We start from the raw sequence: 20,406 nt of genomic DNA, 5'->3' as shown, positions 1-20,406 counted from the left end.
GGAGGTACCACTGAACTGGCGGGATGCGCTTGTGGGTAGGCTCATAACTGGCTGTCGTCAGTGTTCCCTCTAAGCTGCAGAGTCTTGTGAGCAAAAATTTCACTTTGTGAGCCACTGACATTACAGTTGTGAGCTGCTGTGTCAATTAGTGTGCTCTGGAGCTGTTTTTCCTGAGCTAAGGCAAAAATGTGTGAGCCGGAGGCCAAAACACTAACTCAACTTAGAGCAGGGGTGACAAAACTGTGGCTCTTTCACACACATTGTGTGGCTCTCGAAGACCCCACTACCCCTTCGGCTGTCTTGGAGAAGGCATTGGTCTCTTCAAACCACTTCTCTAAGCCAAGCCAGCCAGTAGCTTAGAGAATACATGTAAAGTTAGTTGTTTTCTTTCAACCTCCACTGCCCCATCTATTTTTCTCCCTCCCTCCAACATCTGACATTCATGTCTTGCGGCTCTCAAACATCTGACATTTATTCTCTGTGGCTCTTACATTAGGCAAGTTTGGCCACTCCTGGCTTAGAGGGAACACTGCCTGTCACGTGAAGATGCCTTGGATCACTGATCTGCCCAATGCAACCAAGCTTGAATCCAGTGGCACCTTTAAGGACCCACGAAGTTTAATTCTGGGCATAAGCTTTTGTGTCCAAGTTAGCTTGGCAGAGAGGCTGTCTGTGATCTCAGGTGGAGGACTTTCACATCACTGCCCCCTGCAGTCCAAGCTTTGCTCATGACGTGAGTTCGAGCCCAGCGGAAGCTGGATTCAGGGAGCCGGCTCAAGGTTGACTCAGCCCTCCATCCTTCCGAGGTTGGTAAAATGAGTACCCAGCTTGTTGGGGGGAAAGTGTAGATGACTGGGGAAGGCAATGGCAAACCACCCTATTAAAAAGTCTGCCGTGAAAACGTGAAAGCAATGTCACCCCAGAGTCGGAAATTACTGGTGCTTGCACAGGGGGCTACCTTTTACCTTTAGTTGGAGATGCCAAGGATTGAACCCAGAATCTTCTGCATGCCAAGCTGATGCTCTAGCTCTGAGCTGTAGCCTCCTGATCTAAAGAAGGCTATGAGGGAGCTCTGGCTCTTGAAAGCTGGCACCCGGAAACTCTTGTTGGTCTCTGAGCTGCTACTGTTCTCGAATCTGTCCCTCTGTAGAGGACTCCCTGTGCCTTTTCTACTCCCAGACCCAGTAAGTTTTTGCCATAGGAAGGTGAGTGGTCATCCTGGATCATAGAGTGTTGGGGCTGGAGTGGTGTTTCCCAGACTTCCAATGTAAGGTTCAGTGAAGGGAAGGCTGCTAACTTCTACTAGGTACGTGCCACTGTGTAGGAAACTCAGCAGTCTTACTGTAGGTAGAAGGTATGTCAGCTGCTAGTTCAGCACCAAAATGAGTACTACATCTCTGCTGAGCGGCTCAGGGGAGCCGATGTGGTTTGCAATATCAGTGACCCGATTTGACAGTGATAACTTTTCAGCAGGCCCTGTTCTTCCTCGTTGTCTCACATGCCCGCTGAATAGTGTTTGGTTCCCTTGCCTGAGCAGGGGCATTTTTCATCCAAAGTTATGGCCCTCTCACAAATCTAGCACTTAAAAAAGGTTTATTTTTAGCATAGAAGCAAGAATATGACCCACCCTTGCCAGGTGAACCCCCCTGAGTTTCTGTTTGAGGCATGGTTTTGGTGGCTGGCCAAGCTTCCATATTGGAATGCAGGAAGTCCAAATTAGAGACTCAGGCAGAGCTGCAGCAGGAGGTCCTCTGCCGGGGCAAGTTGTTTTACTATGTAACAATGGAAGATTTGGGAGGTCATTAATTCATAGGGTTGCCATAAGTCGGGAGCGACTTGACAGTGCTTAACACACACACACTCTGCACCAGCAATATTTGGATGATGCAGACACATACGCAGCAGATGCACTAGCCTTCAGCAGAGACTGACTAGGAAGAGGGGAGGTTGAACAGGGAATCATACAGAGATGCAAGGGGGAGGCTCTGTTTTGTGTCAGAGTTTTGCAGATGCCTCTAATTCAATCAGTTGGGTTCTCATGGTGTACACTGATAAAGCATCTTGTTGGACCATAAATAATCAAGGCGAGCTACATATCCTCACTGTTATGCATTTCACTGTGTGACTTTAGGCTAGTCATTATTTTTCAGCTTAACCTACCTCACAGGGTTGTTGTGAAGATAAAGCAGAAGAAAAGAGACATGCACTCGCTGGAAGAAGGATAAATATCTAATAAATAATAGAGCTAAGGAAGGGTTCTCAGAATGTGTTCTGGGGAACACTGGGGCTCTAGCAATGCATCTGTCATATTTTTCTTGCCCTGGGTACTCCCCTCCTCCATTTTATCCCCACAACATCCCTATGAGATGGTTTAGGTGGGAACTGAAATGAAACTGGACACTCATACAGCTACAATTTAGAATTGCCAGCTTGGAGAGAGGGGGGGAATGAGTTGGATTCAACCAGTTTTTCTGCTAGTGAAAAGGTGAGGAGGGAGCCCCTTTGACCACCCAGACAATGCTTAAGATCATGGGACCTAAGTGGACAAAAGTCAGATAGGATAGAGGCTTTAATAGGGAAGGGAATGTGATAAGATTGAGCAAAACAGCTAACTGGACCCAATCCAGTGTCATTTCCCTTTAACAGAGGCTTAATGAGATGTTATCTGTCAAGTACCTCTATGTCATGAAAGACTTTTAAGTACTCATTTTCTCACATTAAGCATCTGTTTAAAAGGGTGAGAGATTTTTTCCCTCCAGGTTGTTGGCAACCCTGCCCTCTGTGCAGTACCTGGCAGTTCTGCTTCAATGAAAGGACGAAAACTTCCTTTTTATTTATGTGTGGGGGAGGGGACTGGCTTTGTTTTTTCAAAACTCCCCAGTCATTTGAGGATTTTCAACATAGGAAGCTTTTTTTTTTTTTAAGTTTCTATCAGTCAGCCTTTCTTCATCCTGGTTTTGTCATCCGTTGAGTAAAGGTCTATTTCCACACCAGTTTCAGTTTCCATTCTGAAGCCAGGACACCATTGTGAGAGTGACCATAAGGTCAAGAGCCTTCAGTAAATGCCACAAACAACCTAGAGAGTGGACCTTGCATTTTTTACATGACAGAACAAATGTAGCAGAGCTCATGTTTTAAACATTGAGAGCCAGTATGATCTGGTGCCATTCTGAAATGAAGAGACCCAGGTTCAAGTTTCCACTCAGCCACAAAACTGAACTTGGGCCACTCTCTCTGTCAGCCTTACCTGCATAACTAGATTGTTGTGGACAGAAAATAGAGGAGGGGAGGACTATGTTGCCCTGAGCTCCTTGTGCAATGTGTGAGTTATTCAGAATCAGTGATGAGTACCACACTCAAGAAAAATTTTCAAAATCACATGTATCCATCATTAGGAAAGGAAAGGTCCCCTGTGCAAGCACCAGTCGTTTCCGACTCTGGGGTGACATCGCATCATGACATTTTCACGGCAGACTTTTTACAGGGTGGTTTGCCATTGCCTTCATTTACGCTTTCCCCCCAGCAAACTGAGTACTCATTTTACCAACCTTGGAAGGATGGAAGGCAGAGTCAACCTTGAGCCGGCTATCTGAATCCAGCTTCCACAGGAATTGAACTCAGGTTGTGAGCAGAGAGTTCAGACCGCAGTACTGCAGCTTTACTACTCTGCACCATGGGGCTGCTATCCATAATTAACACTGCATTAAATTTATATGAATTTTCTCAGAAGAGAAAATGTTCATTCCCAAATTATCATAGATTTTTGTCTAAGGAAAGAGGATGCATTTATTTCTTCCCTGAGCATCACAGTCTCTGATGAGGGTAATGGAAACTGATTTAATGGGGGTTAACTGAAGCAACAAATATTTGTGAGCAGCCCTGAGCCTGCCTTCGGCAGGGAGGGCGGGATATATATTAAATAAATAAATATTCATAATCTACCTGGTGCTATGAATCACTTTCTGTAACAACACACTGGCTGCTGTTTACGTGGAGAACAGGGCTCCCAATCTACAGGTGGGCCTAGAAATTCCAGATTACAAAGATCAGTTCCTCTGGAGAAAATGGCTGCTTTGGATGGTGGCCTCGATGGCATTACACGTTGTTGAGATCCCTCCCATCCCCAAATCTTCTAATATTGGGGAGAAAGACAAACTAAGCTGGGTTCTAGAATAATTATTTCTTATAATTATTTATTAATTACTTCATTTATACCCTGCCTTTCTCCCCAAGGGAGATTGAAAGTGGTTTATATCATTTTTCTCTCCTCCATTTTGTCCTCCCAACAACCCTGTGAGGCGGGTTAAGCGTTTGTATGTTTCAGAGTTTGTATGTTGTTTATTTCTAAACACACAGCAACTTCCACATGGGGTAGAGAGAGTTGGCAAAGATAAATTTTTCTCCCTTTTCCCAAATACTAGAACTTGAGGTCACCCAATGAAACTGATGGGCAGAAGGTTCACAATGGTGGAAAGTGTGGCAGAATTTCTTTTAGGTTGGCCCTCTTCATGAAATTGGCAACAAGGTGTCCAAGCTATTCAGCGCTATTAAGCATTCATAGTGCTAACAGCTTATGCTGTGTTCTTGGTTGATCTTGCAGGGCACATAAAGCTGAAAAAGGATGCCAAGGTGGATTCACTGGACTGTGAAACATCTCATCTGCTCATTCTCTCATCAGAAGGAAAACTTTCTGAGCACAGTCTTGGCTTCCAAAATGTTAAGTCAAAGCCAAGGTGAGACATCTTGCTTTATACAATATGCCGCTGAAGAAATATGATTTCCCTGAAGCAGAACTGCAGCATAGAAATAAGATGTCCATGTTCTTCCACGGCAAAGTAGGTCAACTGCATGTTGTTAGGTTCTTTAATAACCCTTAATAACAGCTGATGGTATAAACATAACTCTTGATTGTGGATATAGGTTATTGATCTTATATTGTTGCTCCCCCTCCCTCCCCAAGTGGCAGAGTAAAGGCACAGAACTACATTGTGGTTTGCACATTTTAAAGCCCAAAACATATTCTTGAATGACTTACCCAAATATCCCATGAGGAATGTCACTGTTTGACATCTCTTGCATGTGCTCTTCTCTTTTGACAGGCTGCTGACAGAATTAGGAAACACGCAAATTGTTCAACTGGCATGTGGGGACCATCATTCCATGGCCCTATCGAAAGGTATGATACCTCATTCATACAGCCAGCATTTATGACAAATCAGGATGTTAGCAAGTCTGAGAGTTGTGGGGTTCCATTTCCTTGCTTTTCAAGAGGTGCTGAACACAGGCAGGAAAAAAGTCAATTTTGATGCTTCTTTTAATAGTTCCTGTGGGTGGTCATTGCCCTCACCTGCATAGCCCAGGCTAGCCAAGTCTCATTGCATCTTGGAAGCTAAACAAAGTCAGCCCTGCAGGGCTGGCTCGCCCACTAGGCAAACTAGGTGGTTGTCTAGGGTGCCAGGAGGGGTGTGCCAAATTGGGCTCCCCGCTCTGGTGCCCAAGACAACCGCCTAGTTTGCCTCTCTCCCCTGCCGCCACCACCAGCCCCCTCCCACCACGCTCCCCCCCCCCAAGCTTGCCATGATGAGGCTGAGCCCTACGGGGTTCAAGGCAGCTGCTTGTTTTTTGAAACCAGCGCTGGAGGAGGCTTTGCTCCCTCTCACTTCTGGTTCTGGAAAGGAGGGGGGAGAAGCTTCCTCCTGTGCTGGCTTTAAAAAACACACGGCTGCCTCGAAGCTGGAAGGGCCCAGCTTTGTCACGGCGAGCTTTAGGGGTGGGGAGGCTACACGCATGGACAACGGAGTGCGGTGCACTGGAGGGAGTGTGGGAGGGCGCCTGGCAGGGAGCATGCCTGGGGTGCCATGCACCCTAGGACTGGCACTGCAGCCCTGGCTAGTATTTGGATGGGAGACTACCAAGGAAGTGCAAAGAAAGGGCAATGGCAAGCCAGCTCTGAATGTTTCTTGCCTTCGAAGCCGTATGGGGTTGCCATAGCTCAGCTGTGACTTGATGGAACTTTCTACCACAAGAGGTGACCTTTAATTCTTAGTGTTGCTGTAAGTGCACTTCGAACACATACATACACACAGAGGAGCAATACTCCTCTAAGACTGGAGTCTTGAGAGCAAAAATTCTACTTTTTGAGCTACTGGCATTAGTTTGCTCTGGGGCCATTTTTCCTGAGCTAAGACAAAAATGTGTGAGCCAGAGACTAAAAAAACTGAGCTAGCTCACACTAACTCAGCTTAGAGGGAACACTGCAGAGGGGTGGTCTGTCTTGGAGACAAAAAACCACAGAGTTACCGTAGTTATCAAGAACCACTAAAATTTAGGAGATAAAAGGCTCATGGTTGCCTTCCTAGTCTCCCTCCCTGTCCTTAGCACAGAACCCATCTTTCTGAACTATTAAGGTGGAAGAGGAGGAGGAAAGCCTGTGGCCCATACTCAGCTTATTGTGGAACCTGGCAGATCGCAGTCCTTCCTCTTGTCCTTCTAGATTGGCCCTAAGGAAGCAGAGAAGTAGAGAGAAAGTCACAATCTCTGTGATAGCCAGAATGTTGTGGAAAGGTTTGTGAGAGGACTGTCTAACCCAATACTATAGCATGAGCAAGAACAGGTATGTCAGCTATAAGAACATAAGTAAAGTCCTGTTGGACCAGAGCAGTGGCCCATCTAGTCCAGCATCCTGTTTCATACAGTAGCCAACCAGTTGCTCTGGAGGGCCAGAGGACAGCATGAAGGCCAAAGTTTTAGGCTGATGCTGCCTCCCAGTGCTAGTATTCAGGGGTTTGCTGCCTCTATATATGGAGGTTCCTATTCCTCTAAAGAAACTTTTCTGCATGTAGATACGCAGCTATGAGCCTTCTGTCTCCAAAGGTTAGACTAGAAACCTGCCCCTGGAAAGCTAGTTTTTCATGGGCAATGAGATTTGGATGTGTGTGTTTGTAGGGGACATTACTACAAGCACTACACTGTGACCTGTAAGTCTTCTGTGCCAGCTTTCAAGTGCAAGTGGCTTAAGGATGTTTATGAGGATGAAATGGTATAATCCTGCAGGTACATCCTCTGCTGCTGCCCAAGCTCTTTAGAGAAAGGTTAGGCTATGAAAGGTAACTATTACTAGTTCATATTGAAGTCTGAATGTGTTCTGAGTGTGTTCCCTTTTGTATGTTGTATTAAGGAGGACAGCTCTTCACCTGGGGTCAAAATGAATATGGCCAACTTGGTGTGGGAAGAGAGAGGAGCTCTGCCAGGGAACCACAGCCGGTGCAGGTGCTCGAAGGCATTCCTTTGGCCAAGATTGCAGCCGGAGGATCTCACAGCATGGCTGTCTCTTTGTCTGGATCAGTCTACTCTTGGGGGAAAAATGCCTTTGGGCAGCTGGGACTTGGACACACAGAAGGTGAGCAGGGTCCATGTGATGGAATAGTGGAATCCCAACCATGAACACAGCCTTAGATGGAGCCAGACCATTGGTCCAGCTAACTCATTGTGATGTCCCTTTTCCACTTACACAGAGCGCCTACCACCCTCTACACCTCTACCTCTCAGGTTTAGGGTTACAAATAGGTCATGCTGTCAACTAGGGATCTTCTTCGTGGTCTCTGTGCATTCACACATATGGGTATTCTTCCAGAATGGCCCTGACCTCGGAGAGTTCAAAGCAATCTTGATCGTAGATCTGGCGCGCCTCCCCCTCGTCCTGGGGCGGAGCCACCGTTTGCGCATGCGCGGACGAGGGGGGAGGCGTCTAGCCACTCAGTTTCTTCCTTACCGCTGACCTGATCGCACCTACCTCGTTGATCTCCAACTTCCTCATTGCAATCTTCAGCAAACTACTTCTTTCTTCAACCTACTTCAGTCTTTCATCTTCACCTGGTATCGTATAAAAAAAAAAAAAAAAAAAAAAAACCTCCTCACTATCTTTCGGACTTTCTCCCTCACCCTCCCCCCCCCCCCCCCCGGGAGCGGATGGAAGGAAGGGACAAGGTCACTTTCAAACGCTGCACGCGCTGCTCTGCCAAGATCCCATCGTCTGACGGGCACTCCCTCTGCCTTTTCTGCCTCGGGGAGACCCACCGCACGGATTCCTGCGTCCACTGTAGCCAGTTTGGCAAACAGGCCCGCAAGAATCGCGCCGCGAGACTCCGGAGCCATCTAATGGAAGCCTCCCTCCGACCGCATGGCGCGCAACACCAGCCTCCGCCATCTTCCCCACTCCACGTGGGAACGGCGCAGCCGGCAGCTTCCGTGGCTCAAGGTCCCTGCAAGCCTAAGTCCGGCAAACATACCACAAAGTCGGACGGCACCAAGAAGCGTCACCGCTCCGAGTCCGCCCACGTGGATCCGACGAGCACCGCCAGCATAAAGAAAACCAAGTCTGCGCATCGACCCTCCGACCAATCTGGGCAACCCACGAGCTCGAACCCGGCCACGAGCTCGACCGCAGTAAGATCGACATCGAACCCGACCACGAGTTCCGCCTCGGCTCCAAAGACACCAACAGTGAAATCGACGCCGACGCCGAACATCACACCATTGGAGATTGTGCGCATCTCCTCCAAGTCGCCGTCAATCACGACCTCTCCACCCGACCAAATACTCGAGGTCCACTCCCCTGCAAAGAGCCACCAACCACTCGACCCCCGCGCCTTCGTAGATCTCTCTAAGCCGCTGGAAGCCCAATCCCTGACCAGGGAACCTTCAACTCCGAGAGTCCTTTTACCACGGCAACCCACACCAAGAGCTCACAGCCGCCAACGCTCACGCAGCCGCCAACGCTCCCGCAGCCACCGTAGGCAACGTTCCCGTAGCCGCCGTAGGGACAGCCGCCAACGTTCCCGCAGCCGCCGCAGTCACCGTTCCCACAGCCGCCGTAGAGAGAGATACTCCTACTACTCCCCGTCGAGATCTAGATCTCGCTCTCCCCGGACCCGACGAGGGCACCGACGATCCCCCTCTCACGACCGCTACCGCTCGGATTCGAGAGGGCGCCACTACCACAGCTACCATGACTCCCCTCGGTACCGAAACCGCGCGGACAGACACGATCGAACCCGACACTACGAAGCGTCCCCGCGCACACACCACCTCGACTACGACACACTCGCTCAGCTCCATGACGAACGCAGTCGCCTCGACCTCGAGCCGAAACTGCCCTCACCACCGGGCTCCATACACACTGCGACAAACAAACAGCTGCCACCTGTAGAAACCCAACCAGACCTACAGCACGAATCCGACGACGACTCCGAAGCCGAACTCTCCGAATCCGACCGCTCCTCGGGGTCGGACCTACAATCCCCGGCTTCCGATATAGCTAAACCGGCGGACCTGTCTCCATCAGAGGGTCCGAAATCCTACCTTGACTTAGTCTCCAATATGGCGAACTCGCTGAACCTGAAGCTTAACACAGACGCACCCAGGGTCTCGGACGTCGTCTTTGACCTCGTACATTCAGACCTCCCAGCAAGCTCCTCTCTCCCTATGCTTCCCGTCCTCCTCGAGACACTCAAGGAAGCCTGGGACAAGCCGGCATCGGTACCTCCAACCTCCAAAAGAGTCGAAGCCCTTTACAAGATCCACGCGCCGGATGCAAAGTTCTTGTTCACCCACCCGGCTCCCAACTCCATAATAGTTCACTCCTCCTCGAAATCGAAACAGACGAGACACCCGGTACCCCCGGAAAGAGAGGGCAAGAAGCTCGATACTATAGGGCGAAAGATATACTCGCTCACTACAGCTGCAACAAAGATACAAAACTACACGGCATGCTTCTCAGCATATGCATACAACCTAACCACCTATCTCAACACCCTGATACCCTCCTTACCCGAGGAATCACGAAAACCAGCCTCTAACGCCCTACAGGAATTAGCAAGACTGAGCAAGCAGCAGATTAACACAGCTCGCCATGCTGCACAGTGCTCCTCCAAAGCCTTGGCCTCAGCTATAGCCTTACGCAGACATGCGTGGCTTAGGTCCTCGTCACTCCAACCGGACATTAAATATAAGATTGAGGACTTACCCTTCGACGGCCTTGGACTATTTAACGCAGCCACAGACGACATCCTCACATCAGTCGATGACGGCAGGAAACGGGCGAAACGCTTGGGGGTCTCCCAACAACAACCCCAGTTCAACAGGCAGAGGAACTGGAAGTCCACCTACCATAAGGGTACCAAGTCCCCCAGACAGCAAACCTCATGGAGACGGAAAACCCCCCAGTCCAAGCTGTCATCTCAATACAGACCACGCACGCAAACTTCCAAAAAGACCGCAGCTACCTCAAAACCGTCTCTTTGACCACCCTGCCACGAGACGTCCAGTTTCCCTCCTTCAGCCAAACCCCCACACCCGTCTACAACAGTTTTACTCCGCCTGGAGAGACATAACATCGGACGCTTGGGTCCTCACCATCATACAGAGAGGATACCTAATAGAATTCACATCCACCCCGAAACATCACAGATTTCTTACCACCCCATCGTCCGCACCGCTACAGACAGAAATCGCGTCCCTGCTAGACAAGAACGCGATAGAACCAGTCCCACCCCAATACCATCGCACCGGGTTCTATTCCCGCTACTTCCTGGTGCCGAAAAGGGACGGAGGTCTCCGCCCGATCCTCGACCTTCGCAAACTAAACCTCCACATCACCTACAAGAAATTCCGTATGATCACACTCCAGGCAATCCTTCCGCTTATCCCAGAACGCTCATGGATGGCATCCATAGATCTACAGGACGCCTACTTCCACATCACAATCAACCACCATCACAGAAGATTTCTCAGATTCGCCGTCGGGGAGCAACACTTCCAGTTCCGCTCTCTCCCATTCGGCCTATCGACGGCCCCGAGAGTCTTCACCAAATGCATGGCAGTGGTTGCCGCATCATTACGACAACAGAGCATATCGATATACCCATATATAGACGACTGGCTGATCGTCGCCCATTCAAGGGAACAACTCCAACTGGACGTCTCCACTACCCTCTCCCTCCTGGCCACACTCGGCCTCCAGGTCAACTTATCAAAATCCAAACTAACCCCCACTCAGAGAATTCAGTTCATAGGAGCAGACATCTCCACAATCTCCCAAACAGCCTCTCTACCGCACGACAGAGTACTCAGCATACAATCTCTGGCCAACACCATCATTGCCCAGCGCTCCCAGACAGCCCTAACGTTTCAAAGGATGCTAGGCCTAATGGCAGCAACCACCGCAGTCCTATGCTTCGCAAAACTTCACATGCGACCCCTGCAGATGTGGTTTGTCAGGACCTTTCATCCTCACACACAGCACCAATCTACACTCTTGACCCTTCCATCGCACATCGTAACATCCCTCAAATGGTGGACGATGGAACATCACCTCCGCACGGGCATGCCCTTCAAACAAGCTCCCCCCTCAGTGATCGTCACCACGGACGCCTCCAGGTGGGGATGGGGAGCCCACTTAGGAACCCTCACAGTCCAAGGCCAATGGTCGGACTACGAGCGGTCCCTCCACATCAACTGCCTAGAGCTCCTTGCAGTACACAAAGCGCTGAGATCCTTTCTCCCATCGCTACGGAATCAGCACGTCCAGGTCACTTCCGACAACATCGCCACGGTCTTCTACATCAACAGACAGGGAGGCACCGCCTCCATCAGACTCTGCAAGAGGGCCCTGGCATTGTGGCATTGGAGCATCACCCAGGGCATCTTCCTCACGGCCGTTCACCTACCAGGGACCGAGAATACCCAGGCGGATGCCCTGAGCCGCCACTCGACCAACAACCACGAGTGGTCTATCAGCGCTCAATACATCCAACAAATCTTCAAAACCTTCGGAACCCCGAGCATAGATGTGTTTGCCTCACCATCAAATGCCCAGTGCACCCACTTCTACATGAGAGGTCCACCATCCCAGCTCTCCAGAGGGGATGCATTCCTCCAAACCTGGAAGGGAAAACTACACTACCTGTTTCCCCCCATCCCACTCATCACAAGGGTCCTGCAGAAAATCCAAACAGACCGCACGAACTGCATCCTCATAACCCCATGGTGGCCACGCCAACCCTGGTTCACCACCCTCCTGTCTCTGTCCAACAGGACATTCCTAATCCTCCCACAAGCACAGGACCTCCTCTCCCAACAAGACGGGAAGGTCCTACACCACAACCCGGCATCCCTCAAATTGACGGCCTGGAGAATCAGTTTTTAGACTTTCCCCCGGACGTTCGCCAAGTCCTACTGAACTCTAGAAAACCATCCACTAGGAAAGCCTATCTACTAAAATGGAAGCGCTTCACCCACTACGCCTCTCAACACAACTTTGACCCTAACTGCGCTACCATCTCTCAGGTATTAACTTATACCTTAGCACTCTCAAGAACAGGCCTCTCATACTCCTCCCTGAAGGTACACCTCGCAGCTATTTCTGCCTTCCACCCCCACATCGGGGGAACAACAGTCTTCTCTCATCATGCCACGAAGGCCTTCCTCAAGGGCATCATTCGCCTACACCCTCCTGTCAGACAAATCCTTCCAACCTGGAGCCTCTCTCTAGTGCTCAGCCAGCTCATGAAACCACCCTTTGAGCCCATGGCATCTATTCCACTACACCTGCTATCGTGGAAAACAGCACTACTCACGGCTCTCACCACAGGCAAGAGGGCTAGCGACATCTGTGCCCTGCGGGCGGACCCACCCTACACAATCTTTCACAGTAACAGGGTGGTCCTTCGCCCCGACCCGACCTTCCTACCAAAGGTCGTCTCTCCATTCCACCTAGGGAAACAGTCAACCATACCAGCCTTTTTTCAGCACCCCTCGGACGCAGGCCAGAGGGCTCTCCACAACTTGGACGCGCGCAGAGCGCTAGCTTTCTACATAGACAGAACTCGAGAATTCCGTAAGGATCCGAGACTCTTTGTCACCTACGCCACCCATAATAAGGGCAGCAAAATATCTACTCAGAGGCTCTCTAAGTGGCTCGTTGCCACCATAGAACTCTGCTACCAACTGGCGAAACAACCAGTCCCGCAACACATACGAGCTCACTCTACTAGAGCCGTCGCCACCTCGTCAGCTTTCACGAAGGGCATCCCTATAGAGGACATCTGCGATGCAGCGGTCTGGTCCTCCACGTCTACCTTCGCCTCGCACTACGCTCTTGACGTTCGTGCCCGGCGTGATGCCTCCTTCGGACAGGCTGTACTTCGCTCCATCTTCGACTGACCACCGTAAGTACCACTCTCATTACATTCTGGTCTAACCTTGCATACTTTTTACAGATCCAGCACCCGCCTCCGAAGGGATAGCTCGCTAATCACCCATATGTGTGAATGCACAGAGACCACGAAGAAGATGGACAGGTTTCTTACCTGTAACTGGTGATCTTCGAGTGGTCATCTGTGCAATCACACAGACCCACCCAGCCTTCCCCGCTGCTGGACACTCACCTAGTACGTCTTCCACCTGTCCGGTGGCGGGAAGAAACTGAGTGGCTAGACGCCTCCCCCCTCGTCCGCGCATGCGCAAACGGTGGCTCCGCCCCAGGACGAGGGGGAGGCGCGCCAGATCTACGATCAAGATTGCTTTGAACTCTCCGAGGTCAGGGCCATTCTGGAAGAATACCCATATGTGTGATTGCACAGATGACCACTCGAAGATCACCAGTTACAGGTAAGAAACCTGTCCTTGCCAACCTCCAAGTGCACCTAGAAATCTCCCACTGCTGCAGTTGTTCTCCAAATGACCAAGATCAGTTCCCCGGGAGAAAGTGGTGCTCTAAGAGTATCTTTAAAGAAAAGCATCCTAGAAACCTTTAAACAAAATGAACAGGTAACTGACTGTTCATTGCCTGCCTGTCCCTGAAGTACCTCTCCATGGACATGGGCTGCATGCACACATCGTTGGCTATTGCTGTAGCAATTGTTCACTTCTTCTGGCTGGGCTTGTGCACGCAGGAAAACCCCATTTGCAAATTTCTAAGCTTCATTTACAGCCCACCTTTTTCACTGAGACTAAAGGCAGGTTACAAAATATGAAAAGCAATTCTGGCAGAGTCCCAAGACCTCAAATAATCAGTTCAATAGAACTAGTATTACAGAACTGGAAAAACAAAGGAGACAGAAACCAGCCTAATACATGTGTGTGTTAAGTGCTCTCAAGTCTCTTCCAGCTTACGATGACCCTATGAATGAATGACCTCCAAATCATTCTGTTATTAACAGCCTTGCTCTGGTCTTGCAAACTAAGGACTGTGGCTTCCTTGATTGAATCAATTCCTCCCATGTTAGGTCTTCCTCTTTTTCCTGCTGCCTTCAATTTTTCTGGTGTCTTTTTGAGTGTGACTCTTCTCATAATGTGACCAAAGTACAATAACTTTAGTGGTTCTAGCTTCTAGGGAGAGATCAGGCTTGGTTCTTTTCTAGAACCAACATTTGTCTTTTTGGTGATCTACGGTATCCGTAAAACAGTCTTGCAACACCATGTTTCAAATGAAGCAACTTTCTTCCTGTCAGCTTTCTAAGGCATAATAGCATAGCATAATGAAGAAAACGAGTTACAAAGGCAGGGGACAAAGGTAGCTCATATGTACAAGAGTGTAATAGATGACTATCCCTTATAGAAGTGCCCTCCTTCTTGCTATAGGACATCAATATGACAATAGCTAATAATTTCTGCGTACAATCGTAAGCAGACAATTCCTTGCTGATGATTGCAAACCCATTCATAACATTGACAAATCTGCCCCCACCTGGTGAAACAGGCACAGTTGCAGATTTCAGACATTGAGTATTGGTGGTTTTTACAATCTGGGTAAGCACTTGCTTGTATAGCCATTTTGTGGCAGAATATTAAACAGGGCTACCCAACCTAGAAAGTTCAACCTACAAGCGCTTCTAAATAAACTAGTTCATCTTTCCCCACAAAGTTTTAAAATCAGTTTTCTACAGACTTGACTTCTGTGTGTGCTTCATATGAAGTGTGTGGTAAGGGAACTCAGTTTTATATCTAAAGGTCAACAAGGCATGATCTACACAGGCTAGAGAACCAAATAGTAGAATCCTGAGATGACCAAACAGGCTGTATACCTCTTTTAGACTGTAGTGTGTTGCATTTTTAATGCTCCCCTGTGTAAAAACTCCCTGCAATTTAAAAAGGAGCACATTCAAGAAGACAAGTTCTAACCCAGCTATTTCCAAGCTGTGCTGGCTTTCCATACAAAAGGAATTATTAGCGATGGGGAAATTTGAAAATTTTGATCCGTTCCCTGCAGTTTGAAGTGGGTACAGTTCACTCTTCCACCTCATTCCATCCCTGTGTTTCCTATATGTATAGACTTGATCTGAGTCATTTCTAGCAATTATAACAAATTATTTCTTTTTTCAGAGATCGACAGAACACACACACGCTTTCAGTGGCTTCATTTCCCTTTTTATCTCCTTTTCAGATAGATATTCGCCTACATATGTGAATGCCTTGGAGCATAAGAAGACCGTGTTCATTTCATGTGGAGGAGAGCATACTGCGGTTCTTTCAAAGGTTGACTTTAAAAAAAGAAAGGAACCCTTGGTTTAATTAATATGTTTATATCCTTACACACCTCTCTCACCCTCCTCTCTGAGAGATTAACTAGTCGTTTTTAAAAGCCAAATATGCTTGATGCCCATCACGGTTTCTGATCAATTATTGGAGATTTGATTGGCTGTGCAGATTTCTTAAAATGTTGCTTTGGCAGCAGCTGCCACCACAGCACAAGGATCTGCACACTGTATTACTGAAGTTAAGCTGTGCCAATCATTTTGTGGCTGGCTGTCTCCTATGGTAGCCATTTTGCTGCTGTGCCCACCAAACCATGTCAGAATTCTAAATGTGCCCACAGGCTCAAAAAGGTTGGGGACTCCTGCCATAGGGTCTTCCAGACAAAAGACATACAGAGGTGATTTGCCATTGCCTGCCTCCATGTCACAACCCTGATATTCCTTGGAGGTCTCCCATACAGATGCTAGCCAGAGTTGACCTTGTTGAGCTTCTGAGATCTGATCAACCTGGGCTATAGTCAGACTAGATCCCTGTTGCAAAACCCCACACTACTGTGAAGTTCGTTGGGTTACCATAAGCCAGTCATTCTCTTTCACTCTAATTAGGAGCCACATGTGGCTTTCAGGCATATTGTGTGACTCTCAAAGCCCCCATCGCCCCATTGACTGGCTTGGAGAATGCATTTAAGGTTGTTTTCTTTCCATCTCTACCTCCTTCCCTTTCTTCTTTCTGGCTCTCAAACATCTGATGCTCATGTATTGTGGCTCTCAAACATCTGATGCTTATTCTATGTGGCTCTTACATTAAACAAGTTTAGCCACCCTTGGTCTAATCCAGGGTTGTTGCAAAGCTAAAGAGAGAAGCTGGCCTTCAGCTGCTTGGATAAGAGGCGGGATTAAAATGATCACTGATACATGAGATAGAATATTTGCCCTTAAATGTGTCCTGTTGTTGTGTCTCTTTTCTGCCAAGGAGGGACTGGTCTGCACTTTTGGAGCTGGCTGTTATGGCCAGCTTGGCCACAACTCCACACGCAACGAGCTGTATCCACGTTTTGTGGCAGAGCTGTTTGGTGCTCGAGTGTCTGAGGTAGCCTGTGGGAGGTAAGAAAGCCACCAGTCTTCCAAATGGTTTATGTTGTTGAGATGATTTTTACCAAGCTGAAAAAAGGGTAAAGTAGATCGAGGAGGGGGAAAGTTTGTCTTTTCGGATTTTGCTCCAGTGTCCAATAGGGGCACTATACATAAGAGAAACCTATGTAATTATTGAAGATACAGGCATCACATATAGGGCTGCGCTTGGACCATATTGTCGGGATTTTTAATGTTGTTTTCCTACATCTTGTCTCTTGGTCTTGCCATCCTATCTGTGTGTCTCTCTCACAAACACATAAATACACTTTAAGCTGCCTTATCAGGCTAATGGCTCATCAAGGTCAGTATTGTTTCCTCAGACAGGGAGGGGCTCTCAAGGGCTCACATCACCTATACCTGATAAGCGGAGATGCTGGGAATTGAACCTGGGGCCTTCTGCATGCCAAGGAGAGACTCTTCCACTGACTCGCAACCCCTCTCCTGTCCTTTATACCTCTTCTCTCTGGTTTAGTAAAATGTTGTTTAGGCTGGGATTTTACTTTTTTTAATGTAAATGCTTAACATCAGCTGCTGTCAGGCAGAAACCAGGAATCTTTTAGATAAAGCCCCCTGATATGTGCACCGCTGGGACAGCTGGTCAGAGAACTGGGCTTTCTTGGGATGATATGTGAGGATTTGGTCCTCAATCAGGAATTAATTGCTATGCCAAAAAAACAAGAGTGAAGAAATGATGGAATGGTGCCAAAATCATCCCCCCACCTCACCGGTGGTTGCAGCTTTTCATTTGCAAGGGCCTGTTTGTGGTACACAGAATCTGCTTTACACTTATAAACAGATGGCACACTCTTGTGTATGTCCCAGACCTGGGAGAAGTCTACTCATTTGGTTCTGGATCCGAAGGGCAGCTTGGCAATGGAAGCAAGTGTGACCAGTTGATACCCCTTCCTGTTGATTCGATCAAGAGGGGTAGGAAATTCAAGCAAGGTAAATTACATTTATAATCTTTATAAATTGTGCTTCATGTTTGACTGCGAATCAAGCATACAGAATTTAAGGTCCATCTGCAAGTTAAAAAGTGACATTTATTTGTTTATTGATAGCCCACTTTTCTCATTGAGACTCAAGGCAGGTAATAATACAAATGAAGCCTTTGCATACACATTTGGAGCTGGGCGTAGAGATGGATTTCTTGCCCCACAGCAGCTCCACTGGGGACAGAACTGAAGTGAAAGTAATTTGAGATCATCTTTGGTATTCAGCGCAATTTAATGTATCTTGCTTGGGCAAGGAACATAGTCAATGTAAAACAACACATATCCATCGTTACATAGTTTGCATAGAGCCTGAATTATCTTCCTGATGTGTTTTGAGGTGCTGGTTAAATTTTATATTTATTTATTAAATTTATACTCCCTTCGCTTTCTGCCTTCATCGGGACCACCAAAGTGGCTAACAAAGTAAGAACATACATAATAAAACACATCTTAAAATCTATTTAAAAACCCAAAAATGTATAATTGAAATACTTTAAACTAAGCTAATTGAAACACTTTAAACTAAGCACAGTCCAAACAAAACAAAATATAGGGCATGAATCACTGAGGCAATGAGAGATAAAGCATGCTATAAATTCTGCAAAAAATGACCATGTTTACTTTTCGGAGCAAAAAACACAGTAGATATATTGTGGCCTATGTTCCCTCTAAGCTGCAGAGTCTTCTGAGCAAAAATTCTACTTTGTGAGCTACTGGTATTAAAATTGTGAACTACTGGCATTAAAGCTTCTACATACATTATTGTGCTCTGGGATCATCCTTCCTGAGCTAAAACAAAAATGTGTGAGCTAGAGGCTAAAAATCTGTGAGCTCGCTCATGCTAACTCGCCTTAGAGGGAACACTGATGGCATAAGCTTCCATGTGTCAGAGCTCACTTTATCAAATCACCAGTTGGGTGTTTCTAGAGCTGAGACAGGATTCCTTGAATAATCCTTTGCTTTACTGTCTATCACAGAAGGGAGCGCTTCAGAGGAACAGATTAAAGTAATTGCTGGAGATAATCAAAGTATTGTGATTCCTCTGATGGAAAAGGTCAGTAAAAGCTTTGGCGGCGGGGGGGGGGGGGGGGAGGGTTGGTGGCTCCGAATTGCTGTTGTATTCCAGAGTACATTAGCACAACTCATTTGCATATGCCACACACCCCTGACATCACTGGAAGGTGTACTAAATTATATCAGCTCAGCATCTACCTTCGAATGCTTCTTGAATTATAATTGTCATAATAAAAACTTACTCCCATCATACTTTTTAAATTCCTTTCTCTCTTGCGGCCACAGTGACATGATGATTTCTATCTGTCTGCTTTATATGCTTTGAATATTTTCCCATTTTTTTGTGAGGGGAAATATTAGAAAGTTTGTCAAATCTTAAGAGTTCAGCAAAATTCTCACAGGGGGTTTGAACAATGAAGCAATTATTTGGGGGGAGGGAGTAAGAAGGAAAGAGCACAATAGAATTTAGAAATTCTGGAGCTCCGCTCTTGTGAGCGCCTGCTGAAAATGAGACCTGGGCCTGAAGAATAATTGTTGGAAGTGTGAAAGTTTGCTCATTGCCTTGTGACATTTTAGGTGGCCCTAATTGGATGGGGCTTTTGGCTCAGTGGAAAAACTTGCCATCGGGGAAATGGAACATCTGTCTACATCAGTAATCGCCAGTATGGTGGCTGTGAGCATCATGGAACACACCAATGTGTTTCTCGCACCCACAGCTTCTTCCCCAAAGCACAGAATGAACCATGGCTGTCCTGCAAGAGGTGCTTCAGAAGCAGCCAGAAGGCACCACCTTTGGTTCTGCAAGGAGCACCTATTTATCTGTTTGCATCATAGGCCACTTGGCATGGAAACTCCCAATATTTTGTAACAGGTTCCAGTTCCCCATGGCCACCATTTTGTGGTGACACCCACTCAACATGATCAAAATTCCAAAGACGTCTTGTTGTTGTCATGAGAACGTCTCAACTGAAAATAAAAATACAACCTGCAGCACACCTGTAGCAATGTGACATAGTTTTAAGCCAGATGTGTGCTCACAACAGGGAATGCTCAGTTTCAGGAATAAAAATCACTAGATGTGGGCATGGAAAGGGGAGTAGTATCTCATCACCATTTAAGTAATGGGCAATATCTAACATCCAGCAGATATCTGTGTCCCAGATCTAACAAGAATCCACATAGCAATGATCAGTCAATCTTTGGAAAACTTGAAAATGGGCACAAATGGGCACAAAAGTACTCAGACTGGGGAAACTTGCAATATAACTGATTTGAAGCAAGGTGTCTGGACATTGAACAAAACTCAAGTAACAGCTAGGCATTTAATTTGCTACAAATTGGATGCCCTTAATGGTCCATAGCTGTATCATTTGGTTGTAACAGTCAAGTTTTCTTTTGATGTGCTTTAATGCCATACATTATTGGGGATGGAGGTGAAATCAACAAAATACAAGAAGGCATATCTACTTGGGGTTTCAAGCATGTATCCCCTAAGATCTCAGTTCTAACAAGAATCCACATAGCAATGATTCTCTATCAATCAGTCTGTAGAAAAATCTCACTAGGTTCTAGGGTCACTTTACATATTGTGTTTTTCTTCAGAATTCATATGCCAATTTAAACCAGATGCTTGCCAGAGTAAAAGAGGAAGAAATAGATAAATGGGTTTCTAATTTGGGCCCTAACTGGTGTCAGAACATAAGACGGTACGTATCTACTCTGTTGGATTT

The 20,406-nt window shown here is 47.4% G+C and overlaps 1 protein-coding gene across 1 annotated transcript in view; it reads left to right on the top strand.

Annotated features, from left to right (window-relative positions):
• LOC132577602 (probable E3 ubiquitin-protein ligase HERC4) overlaps positions 1 to 20,406 on the top strand; it is a 50,218-nt gene that overhangs the window by 349 nt on the left and 29,463 nt on the right. The window contains exons 2-9 of the mRNA XM_060247389.1: positions 4,601 to 4,733; positions 5,100 to 5,176; positions 7,178 to 7,399; positions 15,443 to 15,534; positions 16,507 to 16,637; positions 17,464 to 17,612; positions 18,640 to 18,716; positions 20,279 to 20,382. Coding sequence (XP_060103372.1) covers positions 4,601 to 4,733; positions 5,100 to 5,176; positions 7,178 to 7,399; positions 15,443 to 15,534; positions 16,507 to 16,637; positions 17,464 to 17,612; positions 18,640 to 18,716; positions 20,279 to 20,382 — 985 coding nt within the window. The remainder of the gene's footprint in view (positions 1 to 4,600; positions 4,734 to 5,099; positions 5,177 to 7,177; positions 7,400 to 15,442; positions 15,535 to 16,506; positions 16,638 to 17,463; positions 17,613 to 18,639; positions 18,717 to 20,278; positions 20,383 to 20,406) is intronic.

This window comes from Heteronotia binoei, chromosome 9 (assembly GCF_032191835.1).
Source record: "Heteronotia binoei isolate CCM8104 ecotype False Entrance Well chromosome 9, APGP_CSIRO_Hbin_v1, whole genome shotgun sequence".
Classification (NCBI taxonomy): Eukaryota; Metazoa; Chordata; class Lepidosauria; order Squamata; family Gekkonidae; genus Heteronotia; species Heteronotia binoei.
This window is presented reverse-complemented; position numbering and strand designations above follow the sequence as displayed.